Source organism: Gymnoscopelus braueri (assembly GCF_963280865.1).
Source record: "Gymnoscopelus braueri genome assembly, chromosome: 3".
NCBI classification, from domain to species: domain Eukaryota; kingdom Metazoa; phylum Chordata; class Actinopteri; order Myctophiformes; family Myctophidae; genus Gymnoscopelus; species Gymnoscopelus braueri.
Genome location: NC_137612.1, coordinates 4,838,883 through 4,864,254, shown reverse-complemented (window position 1 = coordinate 4,864,254; position 25,372 = coordinate 4,838,883). Strand labels below are relative to the sequence as shown.

At 43.1% G+C, this 25,372-nt stretch overlaps 1 protein-coding gene across 1 annotated transcript in view; it reads left to right on the top strand.

Annotated features, from left to right (window-relative positions):
- The window catches only part of chchd6b (coiled-coil-helix-coiled-coil-helix domain containing 6b), a 97,220-nt gene extending 75,268 nt beyond the window's left edge, over positions 1-21,952 (top strand). The window contains exons 7-8 of the mRNA XM_080424891.1: positions 2,212-2,347; positions 21,656-21,952. Coding sequence (XP_080281017.1) covers positions 2,212-2,347; positions 21,656-21,679 — 160 coding nt within the window. The 3' untranslated portion in view covers positions 21,680-21,952. The remainder of the gene's footprint in view (positions 1-2,211; positions 2,348-21,655) is intronic.
- The last annotated feature ends 3,420 nt before the right edge of the window (positions 21,953-25,372 follow it).

The following is a 25,372-nucleotide window of genomic DNA, read 5'->3' as shown; positions in this document are numbered from 1 at the left end:
CTCAACAGAGGTTGTGTCTGTGCAGTAAAGAGAAGTACAACATTGTGTGCAGCCTGAAAAATGACAAGGATTTTCATAATTATATTCATTCATTATTCATTTATTCAATCATAGCTGTAGTTACTTCTTAATGAGTATCTTTGTGCATTTGCGTTCCTATCAGAGGTTATTGTGGATGGATTGCGAAGGACGGGTGTGTGTTGCATTTTTGTATGCATTAAAAAGACCCCACAAAAAGATCCATGTGAGATTTAGTGTCTCTGTGTATGTGTTTGAGTTTTTCCACGTGCGCGCGTGTGTTCCTTCCTATCCTCCCAATTGTGACTTCTGTCACAACAAAGGTAAATTACCCCAAGCAACAGAGCACTCAAGGATTATGCTCTTGTAGGATTAACATTCCCTACCTGCGTGTCTGTGTGTGTGTGTGTGTGTGTGTGTGTGTGTGTCTGCGTGCATGCATGTGCGCTTGCGTGTGTGTGTGTTTATGTGCGCTCATGTATTGTATGGTGTGCAAAAGATAAAAAAGAAAAGAGTTAGTTTGACATTGACTCCTAAGCTGCTTTGTAGATGCATAATTCATCTCTCTCCATGGGGCGCAACTTAAAGCCTTTGAAAATATCGTTACCTTTCCAAATACTCTATAAACAAAACAAACCACAAACTATCCCACAGTGTATTTTCCTATTCTTCTCCATATTATGTGACACAAGCCAGCTATTCCATTTGTTGTTGTTACCTTTTAGCTAAGCCCAAATATTAAGTGTTTATGTACCTTAAAAACCCTCAGTAGCTTGATTTCTTACTGCCAGTTCAAATCAGATTCTCCTTGCAAATCTGTTTTCATTAACATAACACCAGGAATCAGAGTTTTCCCTCTTTAAACATCGATGATGGGATTATGCAACTCGCTAGCTAAACTGCAGCCCAAAAAAGGATTGAAATTGTATTTGCTGGATGCTCTGTTCATTTCTGACAAAGTGAAACAAAATAATCTAACTATAAATTCCCGGAATGTCTGTCTGTCTGTCTCTCTCTCCCTCTCATATCTCGATAATCATTCATCCGGTCGACTTCCCACTTGGCAGGTGTGTTGCCGAGGACCCAAGGAAGTGCAGTGTCGATTGTGAAGTCGAGCGGATGAGCGGTTCTCCAGAACTGTCCCGCTCCGCAGGGGCACGTGTTCTGAATGCACTAGTTAATATAAATAAGAGGATCTGTAGAGAAAAGTGACACTAAAATAACCTGGGAAGACCACAAAGAATAAGTTCTGTGAGCAGGGTACATAACAACAACATCCTGGTCGGTCCATTTTCACACTCTCCGAGATAACCCCTTGAACCCTAGCATCCCTGTTGTGGGGGGAACATTAGAAGAAAATCAATCGATCTACAAGCTCACAACGAGTCGCGAGCTTGTAGATCGGCTAGACCCTCTAACTTAATCAAACGGACCAGAGTTGCACTGTACTTGGTGCGTTCTTTTTTAATCTACACCAGAAAAATGTCTGATCTACATGCTTTCAACACGTCACTCTTTAATAAAGAGAAAATACATTTTCCGGTAGGTGTCAAAATCTCAGCCAATCAGGAGAAAGTACCAATTTTTAAGCTTCATTTTTATAGTGTTCCAGTTCCAATTTTGTCTGCTCATTTCTTAGTGTCATCACTTCCAATTTCACTTGTTTAATCTATATCCTGATTGAGTTCTCTATCCTGATTGGATAAAATTGGAAATGAAACTGAAACTGAAACGAAAATGCATTTTCTGTTTAATAAAGAGCTGGAGAGACAAGGAGACTCCTAATACTGAACAAACACTCTATAGCAATGAGTACTATCAGAATATAGAGCTATTTAACACTTATTTTAACCAAAGAAAATCACTTACCCTACCTTTAAATGTCAAGTACAAAGTAATTTTCAATCTGTCCTAATGGGAACTTACAGTATCTTAGGGGGAAAGATTTACATATTTGTGTACCGTAATATGATAAATGTAAGGTGCTATAAAGTGACAATGTTATTCAGGGGTGCCGTGGATGAAAAAGTTAATTTGCAGTGGTGCCCTGAGCCAAAAGAAAGTTTGAGAACCACCGGTATAGAGGGTTTATTTAACAGTGATGATTTTTCAGTGTGAGCAGTGGAACCCTTTCCTTTGACAGTGTGAATGTCAGACTGATGATCTCCCCTCTACCTTTGTGCCTCCATTCAGGCCCCGCTGCACTCAGACTGTGTGCACTGAGCTGCAGGGCCGTGTGCTCCAGTGCTACCAAGACAACCCACAGCAGTCCCTACTGTGCTCCGGCCTGGCCAAGCAGTACATGTCCTGCATCCAGCAAGCCAAGAAGGTATTGTGTTGTGTGTGTGTGTGTGTGTGTGTGTGTGTGTGTGTGTGTGTGTGTGTGTGTGTGTGTGTGTGTGTGTGTGTGTGTGTGTGTGTGTGTGTGTGTGTGTGTGTGTGTGTGTGTGTGTGTGTGTGTGTGTGTGTGTGTGTGTGTGTGTGTGTGTGTGTGTGTGTGTGTGTGTGTGTGTGTGTGTGTGTGTGCCTGCAATATGAACTGAGGAAAGGTACAAGAGTTTTAAAGTTTAGTTGATAGGAATCATTATTGATTTGTGTGTTGTCTTTAAACGGCAACTGAGCACAATGCCACTGTATTCTACTTTTGACTCAATCACATTGTTTGGTTCCCTCTATTGCTTAATTAAAAAGTACGATGCTGTCGCGTGCTGATAATAGGCAATCTACAATCCCACAACGTGCTGCATATAAATCCGGCTTATCACTCCTCTTTATACTCCAGTGCAGAATCATAGAAACAAGTACATGTTCTTTTCAGGAGTCCTGGAAGGTTGCAACCCCTTGTCAGAAGTCAAACACATGCTAGCTCAAGAAGTTTGCCAAAAGCAAAGTAGTAGAAGGCTGGCAAAATTATTTCAGCATTTTTTCCACATGTTGAAGTCAATTTGTTGCACTGAATCGATTATGTTCTAAGTAATTTAGTAGGTGGTAGCCACGGCACTTCAAATGTGCCTACATCAATCGTGTTTTTTTAACATTTTGGGCAGAAGATTACACCGTTATTAGTGGGGTAAAGATCGTTGGCATTCAGTGCTTTGAAATTCAGCTTTCTGTCGAAGCCCACACCCCGCCCCCCCACAAAAAAAAACCAACTGCATTTAGATGCAGAATTTATGATCAAAGGTCTTATTTTACAGCCGATCTTCACGTTAACAGCCCATAGATTGGGCTCCAAAGCACAAAACCTCTCATACATTTGGCCCGTTGGGTCTTATCAGCCTTTTCTTTCGGTGATTCAATGTTAAGGCATGTGCTGTCACAGCATTCAGCAACTTTTTGTTCACACCTTCCAACCAACTGATGTCCCGACTTCATTCAACTGCCAATTCAAAGGAGCTTTATTGGCATGAGAGAGAGTTCTATTTGCTAATGAGATGGTGTTGGACTGCCAGTCTGTAGTAATCTGTAGTAGTCTGTTTGGTGGAGAGCTACCTAGACAGAAAACAACAGTTGGAGATTTTGGCAGTTTTAGCTGTTGCAAAGACAATAAAAAAATAAGTCTTTTAATGCTTGATCAAAAGATCCAATTACCATCGGGATGGCGCTCGATTTGTATGTACAGTATGAGTGAGGGTAACCGGAACCCTCTTCCCAAAACACGCTGGGCCCCATTTTTTTAGCGGACCGCTCGCCCCCCCCCCATTGGCGGACCACTGGCCCCGCTGGAGCGAAACTTTCTCCCCCAACGGCAGACCACTCGCCCCACCGGTGCCGGAACACTCGCCCGCCGGAGTGGAATGCTCACCCCGCTTGGTGAGAATAGGCTACAGCCTCTAACATTAAGTTAGGAAGTAGTTAGGCAAAAAACTGTTACAACGACTGAGGCGCGCCGCCTGAAGCACACTTGAGCCATGAGAGGCACCGCCGAGCGAGCTCAGGCGAGCGAGTCGCGGTGCCGAACGTGGCGAAGTCACTGGATTTTTGGGTCTGACTGTTTCGAGGCCGCCGGATTTGACCCGGGGCGAGCGTGAATCGGGGCGACGGGTCTTGTATTCTGTGTGAGTACATGCATCTGTTCAGAGCAAGCATTATATCAGTTCCACCCTGTGTTTTGTCAAAGTATAGAACGTTTGAATGTATTTATGCTTTATTTTTTATTTAATTCAAATTAAATCAGCAAATTAAATCAGCGGGGGGTGTGAGGGAGAGAGAGAACTAGAACAAGAGGGAAAAAAACGAGGAGGAGAAAACTTCAGGAGGCTGGAGAGAGAGAGAGCATGAAGGGAAGAGCAGAAATCCACAGCTTCAACAGAACATACCCGTCTCTCTCTTTGAATGACGACAGGGGAGCGATAGCATTGAGAACTTGGCTGCTGTTCTCGGTGGCAGTTTGCCAACCAGAACGGGCTCAGAGCCCATGCTATCCTTTGGGGAGAAAGAGGGAAGCCTTATAGGTTCTCGCCCCAGAACCATCCATTCACCTCCTACACCAGAGAAGGACAGGGATTTGACTGACGCTGATGAACGAGGTTGAATCCTGCCAGTGTCTATGACAGGAGTCTATGGCTGGCTTTGATGGAAGATTGAGAATGAAGGTTATAGATTTCAGTGTCTGGCCCCTGCCCACCGAGCGGAGATATGCTACTGAACTGCAATGACTTGCTGAAAATTACTTTTCTTTCACCAGAAGATTTCGTCAAGAGCCTGTGCCTTTTTTATTCCAAAGCAAACTTGTAATCTGAAACATTTTATCTATCTTTGTTGAGCTAATCTGACAGAGATTAATCACACTATCCAAGAGGGACCAGCAGCATTCGTTTGAAGGCTGTTCGATTTTCAAGTTGACATTTAAGTGTTCTGAAGAGCGCTCCATCCTGAGCTCAATCTTAAAGGTTTTTGAGATTGTCATTTAAACAGCTCCGATGTTTCTAGATGTACATTTGAAGATGTAAAAATATAAGACTTCATATTTCAAGATCATATGACACAATCCCGCCTTCATATGTCTGTTATCATCCAGGAGACGTTTTGACGTTCATCCCTGGCCCATCACACCACTAGGGGTGCAACAGCTAATCTCATCAGTGTAATCATTTAAAAGATGATCAATTTGAACAGAATAATAATAATTAGAATAAGAAATCAGAATGAACAATGATCAAAAATAGTGCAAATAGCAGATCTACACCACGTGTCGTATCACAGTATGTAATGCGACACAAATCATCAGACTGGCATCCTTAGAGACCCGGCTACAAATAACAACCACAAAGCTGGTTCACGTGCAATTAAAAGTTATTATGGTATACACATTGATTATTAGCTATTTAAGACCGCTTAAAAATAGCCACCTATTCAGAATACAAATCGGTGTGTTTTGGGGACATTTTCAGCAATGTAACGGAGTAACGGTCTGTGTGTCTAAACAGTTTGAACACATTGAAGTGAAGTGTTCATGATGTAGAGAGCACTAAGAATGGAAGGAACACAAGTGGAGCTGCCACTGGTGGTTCCTGATCAGTCTTAATGAAAACGAATGAGTGGGCTGTCCTGGGACCCCTCTGGACACGCGGGCAGCTGTCCAGTCTGCCTGTCTATAAATGGATCTGACAGTGCCAGCCGCTTGGCAGAGCACATTGGGCTTGGAGGAGAGTTTAACTAGGAAAGTTTCACTGTTCCTGTGGGTGGTTAAGTGCCAACAGAGATCAGCTTCCACTCAAGTTTTACTGATGACAGAACATTGGATAATTTTTCAGTGCAATGTGTAGCATTGTATAATCCACACACACAGATGAAACATTTTGTACGGTAATAATTACCTACCTTGTTGGACAGTGCTGACGTAGTTTTTACATGAATAGTTTATAGAAAGGTTTGATCACACTGGTTGAAGAGATAATGGATTATTATTATTATGATTATTATTATAACTTTGTCACAAATGTTTCTCTCTCATCTCTATTAGATGTTAAATATGAGTCTGTCAAGAAAGGGTTCACATATTATTGATTGTTGCCTTTAAAAAGTTAATTTAAAATGCTACACCAAAAGATAACATTGTTTCATCTCTCTCTCTCTCTCTCTCTCTCTCTCTCTCTCTCTCTCTCTCTCTCTCTCTCTCTCTCTCTCTCTCTCTCTCTCTCTCTCTCTCTCTCTCTCTCTCTCTCTCTCTCTCTCTCTCTCTTGAAGTTCACCTAACACACAGTGGCACAGCCCTTCTACCTGTCACTCATAAGGTCTTTTATGTGTTATGAGACACACACACACACACACACACACAGACACACACACACACACACACACACACACACACACACACACACACACACACACACACACACACACACACACACACACACACACACACACACACACACACACACAAACATAAACACACACACACACACACGCACACACAATCCTTTTCACACATTATGAGCTCTGCCACCTACAAAAGACAGCTACTTAAAGATATCCCTTCACACCCTCTGCTCTCCTATCACTCCCAATTTCTCCTCCGTCAGGTTGGGTCATTGTCATGCATATGGGACCTTCAGTGTGAGTGAGGGGGCACAAGAAAATGTCAGCGTGCCGACACCCTGCCTTATCACAGAGCTTTGCCCATGAGGTTTTTGTCTGTCTTTGGTGTGACGTAAGACATTATCTCCATAGGCTGTTATTGCCAGTTAAAGGAAAGGGGGATATCGGGATATCGGGGGTCATAGCGCGACACTTCGTGCCGCGCTATGAACTTGTAGATCTGCTATTTTTGGAAATCTTGAACATTTGTGCAAACCTTTGAATATACATATATATTTTAAACCAACATTTTTAAACTCAAATCTTTGCTTCTGGGGGACCTTAGAACAAAATATTTTGAGATGGGGGTACGCGGCCAAATACATATAACTTTGGGGGTCTTTGACATGAAAAAGTTTGAGAACCACTGACATACAGAAAATGGTTAGGATTTAGAAGACATTTGTAGAATCGGCCTCAGGTCTTAATGGGTTAAATGAAAGGGTGGGGGGGGGGGGCGGTATAAACATTTGCACATACCTGGAATTTGTCCTCTGCATTGATTGAATGAATACTTTATTAACAATTTGCAAATAGTACAGTGGTACGGTTATACAATGGTGCTAAAAGGATAACACAAAAAGGGGTTGTTTCCATTGTGGTCCTGTGTATTCAATTCATCGAGTAGTTGAGCCCATCACTGTTTCCCAAACAGTGAGTCAGAATATGTCCTGATTTGTGTGCATGGGAACTCATTTTAAACAAGCTTAGTGCTTTCATGAGTTATCCAGTTTATTAGTAGACCTTGTATTGTGAATTGTACTTCCATGTACTGTTTCTCATGTCTTACTAAATAAAGTACATCAATCAATCAATCAATCAATCAAACCCATATGTGGGTCGTGGACCAATTTTTATGGGTCGCGAGTGAATACCCCTTTATTTTTTGTTTCCTACATTTTGTTTTTAATTATTATCCACGTCACTATGACTCAGACAGAGGACTCGAGGGAGTGTGGTGCCCGCCGCCGATCGTTCGGATATGCGGTTGTCCAGAATTGCAAATCCGACCGATATGCCCATATGGCATGGGCATGCCCATAAATATGGCTATACTGATGATATCAGGGACCTCTATGGGCATAAAAGGAACAATGATTGACAGATACAGAATCTCCATTTATGGGCGGCCGAACCTCTAGTCTAAAAAGTGTGAAGAAAATTGGAAAAAGGTGGAAAATGGGCGTGGTGGAGTGTCTCCCTTGGTTTATTGGCCGCCTGCATGAAAGGTTTGATGCTGATCAGTTTGACGGTTTTCAACATCAGCTCTGCACTGACAGACAGAAACGGCAAAAAGCATTATCTCCGCCTCCCGGCCCCCCAGGCTGGCGGAGATAACAATAAATAACGGGGATTAACACCTGATTCACACCCACACACATCTTTCAGCCCCCTCGCTGCAACTAAACACAGATGACCTCAACGTCGCATTAAGCAACACACGCTTCTAAAAAACATCACTCCAGTGTCACACCTACTTTCAGCACTCTGAGGTTCCACCACCAAGCGTTGGTGCAGAATGATAATGTTAGTGCTGCTGTGCCATTTAAAACTCCATCATTGAGGCTGTCCGCATCTGTGAAACACTTGCCACTCTATTCCACACACTTAACCTTGAACCTCTCTCTCTTTCTCTCTCTCTCTCTCTCCTGAATGCAGCATTTATCTAACCTGAGAGCCTGCGTGTGTGTGTGTGTGTGTGCGCATGTGTGCGTGCGTGTGTGTGCACACATGTTTGTGAGTGTAGACTCCTGTTGTGCCTGGTAAAGTGCCATTCTATTTGTGCCTTGATTATTGGGGCGGTTTTACTATAGAAGGAGTACATTGAGTGATAAAGCCTCATTATCCTTTGCCGCGCACAAGTGTAAAATAACAGATCTACAAGCTCACCGCGTGTCGCAGCGTGACAATTTGTGAGCTTGTAGATCTCATATTTCCGTTGCATGATACCCGCTTGCAGTGAAGTATATACTGTAAATCAGGCATTGATTGCTGTGGACAAATAATTGCTGGGGGGCGAGGGGATTCATGTGTATGAACTGTCTTTTTTATTTACGTATTGTATGGTGTTGGGCTTTAGAGTACCAAAGATCAAAAATCATGTTCAAGCTGGTATCCGAGATACATAAATATGCCTCAACATTGCAGTTTACCCCAGCATGACGGCCCTGTTTGAGCAGCCAGGGGGGTTAATTTATTATTCATTTTTATGTGAAGCTACATTGATAGATTTGTTTTGGTCCTTTAATTTTACATAAAATGTAAATATATTTGTGTGTGTGTGTGTGTGTGTGTGTGTGTGTGTGTGTGTGTGCGTGTGCGTGCGTGCGTGTACTCCAGTAGTAGCATTGGTTTTCAAAAGTGTTTTTATTGAGTAGCCCCTTCATAAAAGCGGCGGCCATTATTGAAATGTTGCCATGGTCAAGAGGGCTGCTTTTGTGCAGTTGAATTGACACGGTTCATTAGCAGTTCAGTGGGGCTGATTGGACCATTGCTTTCTTCATTCAAGAAAACATGGCACTTTATCAAAAATATTAACATGTCAATCATCAGTCTTTCTATTTATTTTTGTTTATTTCACTCACTCCACTGTTTACACACTTGAGACTGACACAAATTGAAGATGAGGTGAATCAACAATTCATTAATTCCAACATGCAGATACAGTACAGTAGTTGCTTCTCAGAGCTTTGTAACTGAGGGACGGGAATGGTCACAAAATCAAGATAGCGTGCGTGCAGTGCAGTGCATGTGTTGTGGTTTTCTCTTCTCTTAGTGCTATTCATTTGGTGCGTGATTGTAGCTGTAGCGGTGTTTGTACGTGTAGCCTAGTACATGCACCGTAATGTGTTTGTCTATGTGTAGCTGCTAAATTATTGTCACTCCTGCATTTCACGTACATTGTGTTTGTGTATCTGCAATCATTATGGTGATGTGCACTGGCAGCATGTAGCCTACAGCCAGTGGTGGAAAGTAACTAAGTACATTTACTTAAGTACTGTACTTAAGTACAATTTTTAGGTATTTGTACTTTACTTGAGTATTTCCAATTTCCAATACTTTTACTTCTACTCCACTACATCTCAGAGGCAAATATTGTACTTTTACTCCACTACAATTATTTGAAAACTTTAGTTACTAGTTACTTTTCAGATATAAATTATGATATTATGAAACATACATTAACCACTTTAGCCCTATTTCATACCTGGGCTATTTGAAAATAGCCGATCTACGAGCTCACAACGCGTCGCAACGCGACGCGTTGTGAGCTTGTAGATCTGCTATTTTCAAACATTCAAGTACTTTTACTTTTGGTACTTTAAGTATATTTTGATGCCAATACTTTTGTACTTTTACTCAAGTAACACGTTGAATTCCGGACTTTTACTTGTAACAGAGTACTTCTACATTGCAGCAATGACACTTTTACTTAAGTAAAACATTTTAGTACTTTTTCCACCACTGCCTACAGCACCAAGGGCAGTGTCCCCTCTCATGGCACAACTTGGGGGGTGGGGGGTGGGGGGGGGGGGAGTGGTTGACTTGAGTGAGCTGCAGATATGTTCCATTCCTCTGATTGCAGTACATCTACTTTGAACTCTATCAAGCAGCGGAGTGAAGAGGAGTCTCAGTGTCTCTCCAGGGAAACAAGCTCTCACTGAAACCAAGAGAGCTAGATGATGATGGATTATGTTTAAAACCTGATTGAGTCTCTTGAGTGGCCTTTTCCCCTGTATTTGGTCAAACATAAAACTGTGGACGTTATGAACGAGGTCTTGAGAAAACGAGGTCAAGGCAATCATGGTGAAATTATGGCGTTTCCTTGACAACCATGCTCTGCAAGTCCAGCGACGACGGGCTTTATTTGGACCCTGTGAACAAAGCCTACAGCTGCAGAGATAGCCACGGGACGCAACATCAATGAGGATTCCTTTAGAACGCTCCCCCCCATGAACCAACCAGAGGTTATTTACTTCCACATTCCTTTCGACATACAGTAACAGTACTAAGAGATGTGTGAAAACCATCACTTACAAATGCAAAACAATGCTACTACTAGCAATGAATGCCCATGCAGGGCACCGCCTGGAATGCCCTGCATGGGGTGAGGAGAGTCACGAGAGGCGGCTGTTCGTAGCTACAGTGGAGTCGGTGCTGCTGTATGGCGCTGAGACGCGAACGGCCCTTTTGCATGTAGTTGAAGCGCAAGGGGGCGAGGGGCGGGTGGGGAGAGAGTCAGCGCACTGAAGTCAAGGCACAGACTACTGTGTTGTTGACAGACAACGGATGCACGCTTATGAGAAACAACAAAAATAAAACCTGGCAAAACAGTTGCGTGCATTAGCGCAAGATGAGGATAAAGGAAACATTCAGTCTAAATGTCCAATTCGCACGCGAAAAGGAAACATAAATGTTTCCAGTTTGCTAATCCACAACTACTGTGCCAGATAATCACCAAGAGTTAAAAAAAGAAAAAACGTTTCAGTCATTCAGTCCGACTTCACTGTAGCCTATAGTAGCCTTTTCATAAATTATATTTGTATTAGGCTGTCCTGAGAGTTTATAAGAGAAATGTAAAGTTTCAAATACAAAAGTATTGGTAGTAGTTACTGGTAGTAGCGAATTACTGGACATTTAGACTGAATATTTCCTTTATCCTCATCTTGCGCTAATGCACGCAACTGTTTTGCTAGGTTTTATTTTTGTTGTTTCTCATAAGCATGCATCCGTTGTCTGTCAACAACACAGTAGTCTGTGCGCTGACTCTCTCCCCACCCGCCCCCTTGCGCTTCAACTACACGCAAAAAGGCCGTTCGCCGCTGAGACATGGGCCCTCACAGCACAACAGGGCCCCTGATGGAGTCTACGCAAGAATGCTATGAACAGGTGTCACATGGACGGACCACATCAGAAATGTGGTCCTCTACGTCTACGGGGACCTACCACAGGTCACAGACAAAGTCAGAGAGAGAAGGATGAGGCTGGGCAGGGCACTGCGTCAGGCACCCTGTAACTAGTGGAAAGCACACTGACACTGTGGGAGCCAACCCAGGGCAAAGCCAGGAAAGGCAAGAAGAATAAGGGTCCTTCTGCTGGCTGCAGGGGGGGCGGCAGGGAGACGTCCCTGTTGCTGCACCACCACCCAGAGATGTTCCGGGATGAAAGGAGCGAAACATAAGTGAAGGGTGTTCTGACCCTGCAGCCAGCACCATGGCCCTGTGGGAGGCAGTGTTGGTTTCGTGGACTAAAACTATGACGAAACATGTCTGTTGACTACCTTTTTGCCAGTCCCAGGGGGTCAGGCCTACATGAGGCTTTGTCGGTCCCCTTTTGCCCTCCTTTTCGTCCATATAACGTTTTCTTACATGTCCCTCTTTTTGATTGGCCAAGCTTAGCGTGACGTAGTTTAGAAACCATTCAGATTTCCGGCCATTCAGATTTCAACCACTAGGGGTCTGGCAGTACCAGGTCCCCTGGTTCCCTTGTTTCACTGACAAAAACTAAATAAAAACTAAGCTATGATAACTAAAACTATGACTAAATATATGACAAACTAGACTAAAATGTTTGGGAGGGACTAGTGAGAAGAGATCCAGTAGAACTAAGACAAGTCATCATGGGTGCGCGCGGGTGTCATAGACCGAAAATAGCCGATCTACAAGCTCAGCTTTTTTCGGCATGCAGCATGCAGTGAAAATCATTTCCATGCCATCACGGCCCGCGAAAAATAAATTTTATTCGACTAAAGCAACTGTAGATTTAGTCGACTAAGATCTTATGATATTTAGTTGACTAAAACTAGACTAAAAGTAAAACATTTCAGATGACTAAAATAGGACTAAAACTAAACAGAATTTTATTCAAAAGACTATGATTAAAACAAAATAAAGATTTGCTGTCAAAATCAACACTGATCGGAGGTGCGTCAGGCAGCAATGCCCAGCAAGTGTTCCCACTTTTGCTTCCATCTATTCACCTGTTTCCTATGTGTTTTCCACTTCCTGTCGATTTCATTGGATATCATTGGTCATCTGACCAGTTTCATTGGATTTCATTGGATCAAATCGACAGGAAGTGGAAAACGCACAGCCTAGGAAACAGGTGAATAGACGTTTCTCTGATAGTTTGTGTCATTTGGGAAACATGGGCAATGGTTACAAACGGGAAGTTTGCAAAGGCTGGAATGTTCAGACCAATAATGAAGGGCTACTACCCATCTTAAAGTGATGTTGGACTTTGTTAAAACCGTGGGTTGACCATGATATAAAATCCAAGTATTGATGATGATCTTTATCTGTTGCTTCTGTGCTCTGTGATTGAACCAGAAGTAGTGATGCCACTCATTCTCATTGTATGGCAATCAGTGTTGGGCAGTGACGTGTTACAAGTAATGTGTTATTAGTTTAATATAAGTAATTACTATAATGTTTTGAGAAATATTACAGTCACCCTTCGTGATGTTGACAACAACTAGTTGTCAGTGTGGCGCTGTTGTTTCAGTAACCTTCAGGTAGTGACTGCAGCTGTCTCTTTCATAACAGAACCTTGTGTGAACGTACCTGTATTTAGCACTCCTGTGAGTGTCAGCTGTATCGCTGCAGTGTGAATGTGGCTTCCTAGAGTACACAAAGAATGTCACTGATAGAAAGACGGAGAATTATTTGACTTCAAGCTAAAAGAAAGAATGAGGCTTTGTGGTGGTGGATGAAAGAGGGATGGAAAGAGTGCATATTAAGCAGTAAGAGATGGAGAAAGTGGTGAAAGTGAACAAAAACAAATGAAGGAGATCGGCTTAGGCGGAGTGGCATGTCACTAAGGGAAGAGTTCATATAGAGTACAGAGAGAGAGTGAGGGGAGGGGGGGATGAATGGATGAGGGGGGAGGAATCGAGGGAATTGAAAGTATTGAAGTATGGAAGGAACGAGGGAGAAGAAGAAGAGGTTCAAGTCAGTACTCTGTCAATCATTTCAACAACAAAAGAACTAGACACTACCTTCACAACTATTGGAGGAATGGGAGGAATAGACGAGAGAAGGAAGAGAGGGAGAGAAATACTTCAGAGTTGAAGCATATAAAATGTCTGCGTGAGTGGGTGCGTGCGTGCATGCATGCATGCATGAGTGCATGGTGCTACCACTCTGGCCCTGCAGTGCATTGTTATTCACATAGGACAGACCCTTACACGCACATAAAATTGTCAGGCAATCGTGAAAATCGTGGACTTAGACGCCAAAGACACTGAAACAGGTTTTAATGTTAAAAAAAATCCGAACGGGCAATCAAAGGCTTGGCAAAAATCTCTGTTGTCCAAAAAACTAAGCAAAGGTCAGTATAAAGTCAAAAACTTGCCTGAACAAGGTTTGAGAGGTTGGAGTTCTCACAAAACAATCTGGCAAACACTGGAGTGAGACGGAGGCTTAAATACTGCTGGCATGATTGCAGGTGAACGAATGCAGGTGGTCACCCTGGCAGGAAGCAGATCTAGACACACCCACACCTAGATCAGACTGTGACAAATATGTCATGACACATATTGACACATATTATTCATCCAACAGCATGGGATTTTCATGTGGGCATGAGTGTGGTTACACACAAGAAGAAACATATCCTCACACTATACAGACATGCAGAAGCGCACACACACACACACACACACACACACACACACACACACACACACACACACACACACACACACACACACACACTCTCTTCCATCTCATCTCTCCTTTTTGTGATCTAACCACCTGGTGTATGACACATACAGTAAATTAGGTATTCTCTCCTGTTCTCTCTCTCTCTCTCACACTCTCTCTCTCTCTCTCTCTCTCTCTCTGTGCATCTGTCTCTAGCTTTTTCTAAAATCCATATTGTCCTCCAATGACATCCAGGTAAATGTCTCATCCATACACACTACACCCCATTGACTGCCATCTCTATAATATTTGATCAATGCTCTCTGAGCTAGTAATGGCCTGTCGTGAGCTTTAAGTGGAAGACACATTACTGATTTTTCCACATGGGATTGAATCCTCGCTGGTCTGGGGGTCGTCACGCTGGACGCTCGCAATCATTATGTTATAGTCTGTGAGGGTGAAAGGCTCTAATCTTCTGTCTCCTGTTCACAGTCGGTACCCTGAAGATGTTTGATTTTTTTTTCTACTGGAGTCGGGATGGAGAATCAGGATGGAGATTGTCAATAGCTTACGATTGATTCACTATTCATATATATATATATATATATAGTACATTGCCATTTAATCCTACGTGCTGCTCATGACATTGATTGCCATCAAATGACGCCCTCGCTGCAACTGTATGCACTACATTTGATTAATGACTTCCTGTCATATTCAACCTTTTATTGACTGATATACTGTCTGACTGAACAGGCAACCGAGTGCACATAACTGGCTGAACGACTGACCTGCTGACTGAACGATTCAAATGAGTTTACCCAACCATCCAACTGACTGACTGACTAGGTGCCCTCCTCAATGACTAATTGACGGTCCAACTGTCTTACTGAGTGCGTAATCAGTGGAAGGCTCAGTGTTTATCAAGCGGACTTGCCACGGCTGCTCAGTTGGGAGTGTGAGTGACAATCTCCCAGGCGACTGTCGCCGTCTCTCCACAAAGAGAGGGAGGGAGGGAGAAGGAGACAGAGAGCGTGCTATTAGCCTTGGGCAGAGAAGAAGGCAGTTATTGATTTTCTAACCTTCTATTATTTTTGTTTTTCTCAGAGAAAGGACAAGAAAGTCAGTCGTGCGTGCGTGCGTGTGTGCAGTACAGTTGTTCAAATGAGGTTCAGATACGTTTTAACCCATTAATACCTGGAACGCATCTGTGTCACTTAAGATGTCTTTGGCTATTCAAAAATAGCAGATATACAAGCTCATAGCGCGGCACCGAGTGCCGTGCTATGAACTTGTAGATCTGCTATTTTTGAAAAATCGTGAAAAAAAAAATGTTTAGATTTTTTTCCAAAAACTGTTAGGATTTAGATTTTTTTTAAAGAATCGCCTCAGGTCTTAAAGGGTTAACTGTATGTGTGGCTCTTCACACAGGAAGTGTGTCCATGTGACGTGTGCAGTGTGAGTGTAAATTAAGCATTGTTACATGGGTAGGTGTTCTTTACTGTTACTATTGCCATGACAGAGATGCTGTCAAAAACGAAGTGCTTCCGTCAAGTTCTGTTCTCTTTTGTAATATTGCGACCATTATCAATAGTAAATCTATGTCATACATAAATAGTAAATCTATGTCATACATAATAGTGAAAACTACTGAGTTTGTAAAGTACTGTAGTTGCTTAATTACACAGCTAACATTGAAATAGCCTAGCAAAGCAATGTTAGCCGGACAGATTAGCATCTCTGTTAACATGGAAATATCTTGATATGTCTATGTTTGTTTCAATGGCAGAGAGACAGTGATGAGGCATATTTAATTTAGGCCTGGCTGAGTGCTTTGAGCACGGAGCTGGAAAGCCTACTTTGACTTGGCCCAATACTACCCATTGTATAGTAAATACAGTGCCCCCATCCCCAAACTTGATCAACTTCCGTCTTGTTGTACTAAAATGAGTAAAAACTAGAAAAAGTGCTCCTCGGAGCACAGGTCTCCGCCAGGTCAGGTAGGTTATTGTGGCCTCCTGGTGGCGCTATAATAGGCCAATGTTTAAAGGGTACCATTTGTTCTTAGGCCTTGCACGGCAATCGGACACTGCATTCATGGTTTGAGGCATTTTGTGCAACATTTTTTTTTGCTAAATTAGACTTGCTGGTGGCGCTACAACAGGCCAATGTTAAAAGGGTGGCATTTGTTCCTCAACATAGTGTGAATGTGCGTGCAAAGTTTGACCGCAATCGGACGGTGCGTTCATGATTTGCGGAATTTTGTTCAAAACAAGCCACTACTGCAAACTTTAGATGTCAATCTTAGCCAATGAGGATGGAATATGAAAAATCAAACACATCCATCTTGATCACATGACTATGGAGATCATGTGTACCGATTTGCGTGAAATTTGGATAAAATCGGAAGGAGTAATATAAAGAAATGTGTTTTACATAAGTCGGCCTCCTGGTGGCGCTATAAAAGGCAGATGGGAAAAATGCAGGGCAAAGGTTTTTCCTTGACCTCTAGGGAGTGCGCATACAAAGTTTTACACAGATCGGTGCAGTTATAGGTAAAAACATGAATCGGCCTGTTATAGCGCCACCATGAGGCTGATTTGAAAATGTTCAAGTGGCATTTCTTCCTCGGCATAGTGGAAATATGCGTGCAAAATGTCACCGAAATTGCATGCTGTGTTCATGATTTGAGGCATTTTGTTGAAAATGGAGCACTCCTGCAAACTTTGGAAGCCATTTTTAGCCAATCAGGATGGAATATGAAAAATCTGAAAGACAAGTTTTGTTTAATGACTATAGAGATACTGTGTACCGATTTGCGAGATTTTTGGACAAAATCTGTAGGAGTACTGTCAAAAAAGATGTTTTGCACAAATCGGCCTCCTGGTGGCGCTATAAAAGGCCCATGTGAAAAATTTGGGGCAGAAGTTCGGAATTGGCATCCAGGGAGTGTGTGTGCACAGTTTCGCTGCGATCAAGCCAACGGTGGCGGAGATTAGCTGGTGACAGACGGACACACACACACACACACACGGACGGACACACACACGGACGGAGGGTAAAACATACTCTCTCGCCATGCCTTTCGGCCTGGCGGAGACAATTAGCACCCAGGAAGGAGTGCATGCAGACAGGATGAAGGACAGAAAGATCAATAACCTATTGATCACATGTTGTGTTTATTGATATAGCCTACAGTAATAAACTGTCAGACCTCATGCGGTATAAAGTTTACATTTATCATCGCTACTGCTCAGCTCGAATAGTTGCTAATTATATAATGAGTTAGCAGCAAAGAAACCTGCTTCATCCAGTTAAGCAGCCTGGTACATTGTACATAAGACCATGACCATCTGCCCCAGTTGTACGGTGCATTATTTTTGCTGCATTTGGGTCCACAGACTTAGCTCTATGTGGCCCCCAATCTAGTTCCTACGTACATCCCAATGCAGGCCTTGAGCTAGAAACTTTGGCTGCCCTGCCTGCCCTAGGTGTAATGCATAAAAAGCTTTTTGTGCCTTTAAATTAACCAAGTGTGGATTTGCTTGAGTCCTGACTCTAGCCTGGGGCACCAGATTTAGCAGGGCCAAGTGTATACTGTGCTGAAGGTGCTAGGGGTCAGTTAGAGACTTGGGGAGCTAGCTCATACACTATGCATGAGGCTTAGAGTCCCGTCACACTGCCTAGGGTGAGTTTGACAATGCCAAATACACCCTACTGCCACACACATACGTATGCTAGCGCACACACACACACACACACACACACACACACACACACACACACACACACACACACACACACACACACAAGCACTCATGCAAGCGTACAATGTCACACACACAAACAAATAGAGCCATACTGAAACACAGTGTGCGGACACATGCTGTTTCTCCATATCGTGGGATGCGAGTGGAACAGCAAAGCTAAATCCCCTCGTCACATTCACTGCTCATCTCCAATTCAATGGCACAGGCCGCGATACCCTCGGATGCACTTGGCAAGCTAACAGCTAGCCTGCCAGCATGCTTGCTTGCCCATCGGCCTGCCAGCATAGCACTGACAGTTAGCATGCCAGCTAGCCTGCTAAGCGGCCACCACTACCTAATGCTTCAGTAACCCAGGGTCGTTGTTTGTGTACAGACACAAGAGGGGCTATAACTTCCCCAGTAGAGGACTTTATCACTAAGAGGAAATCTGCTAATTCTAGACTAGTTTTCAGCACTAATACTGTACAGTCATAGACATTCCTTAACGAGGATTATTTTCTAGATTATTCGATTAATCGGTTGAATAATCACTAAGAAAATAATTGATAGTTTCATTCCTATACAAGTCACTCCGTCCTCCAGTAGCCTTTTTTACTGCATGATTCCTACTAGCCATCTAAAAGTGTGCGTGCGTGCGTGTGTGCGTGCGTGTGTGTGTGCAGCGAACCAACCAATCAGAGCCAAATTTCTTCAACACACACTTGTGTACACGCCAGTAGGCCAAGTAACCCCCCGTTTTTTTTCACATAATTCATATTTTGTACTTTTTGAAATAAAAAACGTTTTAAACCTATTTTTATATACTGGAAGTCAATGGAGGTCAGATTGAGCTGAAGCTTTGCCCAAAAGTTAAGACGACAGATGACGATGACTGATGTCATAGACTGGCCACATGAATTCCGATATCCATGCAAGCCATGCCGTTATTAGACCATGTCTTGTTTTTTTTTATGCGTGTGTGTCTGTGTTTTCTTTGTTTTCTTTTGTTAATTAGTATTATAGGCAAGTTGTATGAAGTGAGGTGGACAAAAGTGACACTTATCCACAGATAATTTCCTCTGGAATGAAAGTTTTTCTTCTGGAATGAAATATCTTAAGAACTTTACCTGACAGGAAAAGTAAGGACTATTATGCTGTCATCTGTATTGTTGAAATATTAATATTAAAATTAGAATTGGAATGTCAGAACATTTTTGTTTCCACTGCTTCTCTAAATTGGATGCCTGCAGTTTTGGACTGCACTTGTTCATCTGGTGCCAGAGAGATGTCTCCAGGAAGCGTCTTAATCCATTGTCAGCGATTCTTTCAGAAAGACATTGCACTCCACTTGTCACATGCCATTGTGTAACGTGTATGCTGTGTGGTTTTTGCTGGATTTGTGGCCAAGAACACAGCGAAATGCTCAGCATTAATTCATCCATTTGTGACTATATGACAGTGTACAAATGTAACCAAATGTGTAGGTTTTCAGAGTTAAATTAACACTAAGGACTTTACTGTGCAAGTGTCTTATTTCCAGGACCACCATCATAGGTTGTTGATTAAACCTGTCAAGATAGCATGAGTGGCAGCAAAAATAAGCTCATATTCCCTACCACCATGTGATGTTTTTAGAGCTGAAATGATTTGATAATCCTTGTGAAAACAAAGTGGATGCTCAGCATTAACAAATCAGTTCATTCCTCTTTTCTTCCCACTAGCGTAAAGTTTGCTTAAATACAAATGGCAATGCGACATCACACACCACGTTGCGCCGCATTGTGAGCTTGTAGGTCGGTTACTTTCAGCAACGAGATTTGGCATAGAAGGAAAAATAAGTCAGCCTTGGGAGACTCCGGTAAATGAAATATATAGGGTTTAAGTGCTCTAGCTCCTCTAGATCCATCAACTGCCTTGCTCAGTGGTACAAAAACTGTATTTGTAGTTGCGGAGGGAGTCACTCGTATGAAGAACTCTGGTAAAGTTTGTTGTCATTGTCTTCAAGGGTCAAGCAGAGAGGTTTTCCGCTAAGACATAAACATGCCATCCACAATGTTACTGCAAACTATTTCCAAGTGAATTCACTCTGATGTCCAGAGAGTGGGCGAGGTTAGCTCCATTCTTCCCCTCAGCTGCTGCATGTGTTCCAGCAAGTATAGACTGCTGGAACTGTGTGTGTGTGTGTGTGTGTGTGTGTGTGTGTGTGTGTGTGTGTGTGTGTGTGTGTGTGTGTGTGTGTGTGTGTGTGTGTGTGTGTGTGTGTGTGTGTGTGTGTGTGTGTGTGTGTGTGTGTGTGTGTGTGTCGCCCCATAGCAGTTGTCTACTACTCTGTATTGCCACCTACAGTGGAAGGCCAACTCTAATAGCTGCAGGCTAAACACTTTCAGAGCAAAGGTCATCGTCTCTATAACAAGTACTGCTCACAACCCAGGGACATGCTTCAGGTCCTGTGTGCCGTGTGTTTGCTGCAGTTAAAGTGCAGTTGTTATGCAATAAGGTTTTCTGATTATGGTGTTATTCTGTAGACCAAAAAAAGTTAAAACCTTATTCCTTGCAAGCACACAGGTCGTGTTGGAGATGATGTGGACATAGTTGGAGGCAGAAAAGTAGTTGACTGGGGGTGGCATAACAAAAAGAAAAAGAATAGCTGACATCCACATCTCAGACATTTTTGTGGTACATCACTGTCCATCCCACAGTGAATTGAATAGCTAACGGAAAGCCTATTTTTCTGTGAATAGTTCACCTGTATCCCATCAGTGTAGATGTGTATATAGGCGTTTTAGTGCGTTATGTAGCAGAAACAATTCCCTAATTTGATTTGCTGGGAGTCTACAGTTTGAGATAGTACAGTATGTGTGGGTTAGATAGCCAGTAAGCTATAATAAGACTTTCAGAGAAAAATCACAGAAGTTTTGCTGTCCTTTACGGATAAACAGCAGTGATGGTGACCAATGGTGGAAAAAGTACTAAAATCTTTTACTTAAGTAAATGTATCAATACTGCAATGTAGAAATAAGTAAAGTATATCAAAATGTACTTAAAGTACCAAAAGTAAAAGTACTCATTGTGCAGAATGTCCCATTTCAAGTTTTCAAATGTACAGTATACAAATCTTTTGAAAATAGCCGATCTACAAGCTCACGATGCCTCGCATCGCGACGCATTGTGAGCTTGTAGATCGGCTATTTTCAAATGGCCGGAATGTACAGTATATAGGGCTGAAGTGGTCAATGTATGTTTTGTACAAAGTAACTAGTAACTAAAGTTTTCAAATAATTGTAGTGGAGTAAAAGTACAATATTGCCTCTGAGATGTAGTGGAGTAAAAGTAAAAGTATTGGAAATTGGAAATACTGAAGTAAAGTACAAATACCTCGAAATTGTACTTCAGTGCAGTACTTATGTAAGTGTGCTTAGTTACTTTCCACCACTGATGGTGACAGGAAATGCTGCCGCACTCTGTATAATGTTCTGCAAGACGCTGACCCTCCTCTACTGTTTTGTCACGCCGTCAATTTTCTGTGCTGCAAACCATCCGGGAGGACATGGTTATTATTATGAATTTAGAATGTGATGACCTCTCTCTCTCTCTCTCTCTCTCTCTCTCTCTCTCTCTCTCTCTCTCTCTCTCTCTCTCTCTCTCTCTCTCTCTCATTCTTCACAGAGCTTGCTGAGCAACCGCGGCTGAGGGCCCCAAAGCAATCAGAGGAGGAGGGGGAACAAGAGGAACATGTCCAAATCCATCCGCCTCTCATTGTCTTCTGTCCCTCTCTGTCCGCCCGTCCATCTATTTATCACTAAGCACATCCCTCGTGTTTTTTGGAGTGTATTATCTTGACTCATCGCTCCAGTGTGTGAGTGTACGATGATGAGTTGATTTATTGTGAAGTTGTGCAGGCACACTCCTGCTGTCACCCAAATAAATCCCAGTGATCCAGGGGAGAGGACGCTGCAGATTGTGTGTCTGTCTGTTTGTTTTGATTTGTGCGTGCGTGCCTGCATGTGGATAGATAGAGACCTTTATTGATCCCTCAGGGGAAATACAGGCGCCAGACGCAGCCCAGCAGTTAAGGTACAGATGCAGAGTAAGAGAAGTACTGTGAAATACAGTCATACTGTAGGAAGAATATCATCGCAAAAAACACCATCAACTAGAAAAAGTGCTCCTCCAGGACCCAGGTCAGGTAGGTTATTGTGGGCCAGCCATGTTGATGGAATATGAAGAATCAGACAGATCCGTCTTGATCACATGACTATAGAGATGATGGGTACCGAATTGCGTGAAATGTGGACAAAATCTGTAGGACTAATATCAAAATGTGTTTTGCAAAAATGGGCCTCCTGATGGCGCTATAATAGGGCAATGTCAAAAGGGTGGCAATTGGACACTGCGTTCATGAATTGAGGCATTTTGTTCAAAACGGGCCACTCCTGCAAACTTTAGATGTCAATCTTAGCCAATCAGGATGGTGGAATATGAAAATCTAACTAGATTAGTCTTGATCACATGACTATAGAGATAATGTGTACCGAAAATGTGGATAAAATAATCTGTAATCGCTATAAAAGGCAGATGTGAAAAATGCAGGGCAAAGGTTTTTCCTTGGCCTCTAGGGAGTGCGCATACAATGTTTTACGCAGATCGGTGCAGTAATGCAAATCGGCCTGTTATAGCGCCACCATGAGGCCGATTTGAATTTTTTTCAAGTGGCATTTCTTCCTCGGCCTGGTAGGAATGTGCGTGCAAAATCTTCACTGAAATCATGAATGCAGCGTTCATGATTTGAGGCATTTTGTTCAAAACGGAGCACTCCTGCAAACTTAGGAAGCCAATCTTAGCCAAGCAGGAGGGAATATGAAAAATCTGAAAGACCCGTTTCGTTTAATGACTATAGAGATACTGTGTAACGATTTGCGTGATGTTTGGACAAAATCTGTAGGAGTACTGTCAAAAAATGTGTTTTGCAACAATCGGCCTCCTGGTGGTGCTATAACAGGCCCATGTGAAAAAATTGGGGCAGAGGTTCTGCTCTGGCATCCAGGGAGTGTGTGTGTGCACAGTTTCGCTGCGACCAAGCCAACGGTGCCGGAGATTAGCTGCTCGCAGACAGACACACGCACGCACGCACGCACGGACAGGGTGCAAAACTATTCTGACTCTGCCACGCCTTAGGCCTGGCGGAGACATTAATGAACAAAAGTATTCGACAGTATGTAGTGCACCCTATACAATAGCCTGCACTATGCAGAATACAATACACAGTGTATATGTGCATGGTGGGCAGACTTCTTTCTGTCAATTCTGTACTAGATAGGTAGATAGATAGAATTGTTTTATTATAGTGTCCTGCACCACACGATGCCCAGCCCGCACAGGCTTACAAGACACTCACAAAATGTACATGTACCAAGATACACCACAAACAGAATACATGAACATATTGATTGTCCAGGCTGTGAGTTACGGATACATCGTTCTCCAACGCAGCTGCCATGCATGTCTATGAATTTTCCTAAAGCAAAAACTTCCTTAGTGAACAGCCAACTTAACATACAACATTCAGACGTCCAAAACAAATCTGGATTCTTATCCAGGATTTTTTCAAATAAATAATTTCTTACATCATTGTACAGTGGACAGTGAAAAGCAAAACTCTATGCTGTACTAATAATGCTCCCAATAGTGAGGAAGGTGTCGTATGCATCCTTCCCACAATGCACGGCTGGCCCTGGGCTTCATTGCATGACGTGCTCATGGTTTCATTAAGAGAAAGGAAACGAAGTGTGTGTGTGTGTGTGTGTGTGTGTGTGTGTGTGTGTGTGTGTGTGTGTGTGTGTGTGTGTGTGTGTGTGTGTGTGTGTGTGTGTGTGTGTGTGTGTGTGTGTGTGTGTGTGTGTGTGTGTGTGTGTGTGTGTGTGTGTGTGTGTGTGTGTGTGTGTGTGTGTGTGTGTGCGCAGACTACTACTACCACACCGTGTGAGACTACTGCAAGTCCAGTACAGCTGCATAGGTTTTTGTGTCTGTCTGTCTGTCCGTCTGTTTGTCTTATCTCCTGTTTTCGTGCGTGTGTGTCTCTATGTGTGTGTGTGCGTGCAGACAGTACGTTCCTATGAACAGTACACCGGACTGGCCAACTATTGTCCCTGCTGTCTGTGTTGCCATGGAGACAGCGAGGCTTGATGCTGGTGGCAAGGTGTGGAGGAAGCTCCCAGATAACCCTGGGGGTCAGTGCACAGAGCACACACACACACACACACACACTTAACCCATCCGTGTGTGTGTGTGTGTGTGTGTGTGTGTGTGTGTGTGTGTGTGTGTGTGTGTGTGTGTGTGTGTGTGTGTGTGTGTGTGTGTGTGTGTGTGTGTGTGTGTGTGTGTGTGTGTGTCTTATTTCCACTTAAATAAATAGACACACTCGGCCACCCTTGGAATGACAGGGGTTTCTTATCGCACACACATGCACGCTCACTGACACACACGGACACGGACACGGACACACACACACACACACACGCACACACACGCACACACACGCACACACACACACACACACAGTATATTGGCATTAACCTAAATTATGAACAGACATTGCATGTTCATGTGTACACATGCACACGCACTCAGAGTTGCCGGGCAGTGTGTGGTTGTTTGTAAAAAACTTGCCTCTGTGCGGTATCGATCGCACAACAACACCGACACACAGACAACTGAGCCACCGCCCTGCTATGTGCACGGAGCATGGAATGTCTGGCCGTTGAGCTGCTGAGAGAGAGGGAGACAAAGAGAGAATGAAAGAAGTGATCTCAGTGTGCTGGAAAAAGAGAGAAAAGCGCATCTACTGTACTATGTGCACACGTCCCGGGAGTGTGTGTGTTTTCTGTTGGACTGCATGTCTGTGTGCCTTCATGCATTGTGAGTGAGCACACTACAACATGCCTATCCCTCTGTCGGTCGGTCTCTGAATACCTCGGACCGCATCTTCCACAGACCACACTAGGGATTAGGGATTTTTTCCTCTCAGCACAGGTGCCACACATATTACCTATATTAAATCCAACACCGTATTAGAGAGTCTCTCATATCCCTTCGCTCTCCCTGACATTTCTCCACAAATACCAACCTATTCATTCTGTTATTGCGTTTTTCCTATTCAACGACTCCCTGATTAAACAAGCCGTGAACCGCCCAGGCAATGCTATCTGCCATTTGGCTTTTATTAGAAAACCACCACCTTTAATTAAAGTGATATTTTGCTAAGATATTGGATAAGAGAGTAGAATAGTGCGAGGGGGCAGGGGACATGTTTTTATGAAATGTTTTGTGGGTAGAATGAGATAAACACAATAATGGTGGTAGGTGGAAGTCAGGCATTATAGAAGC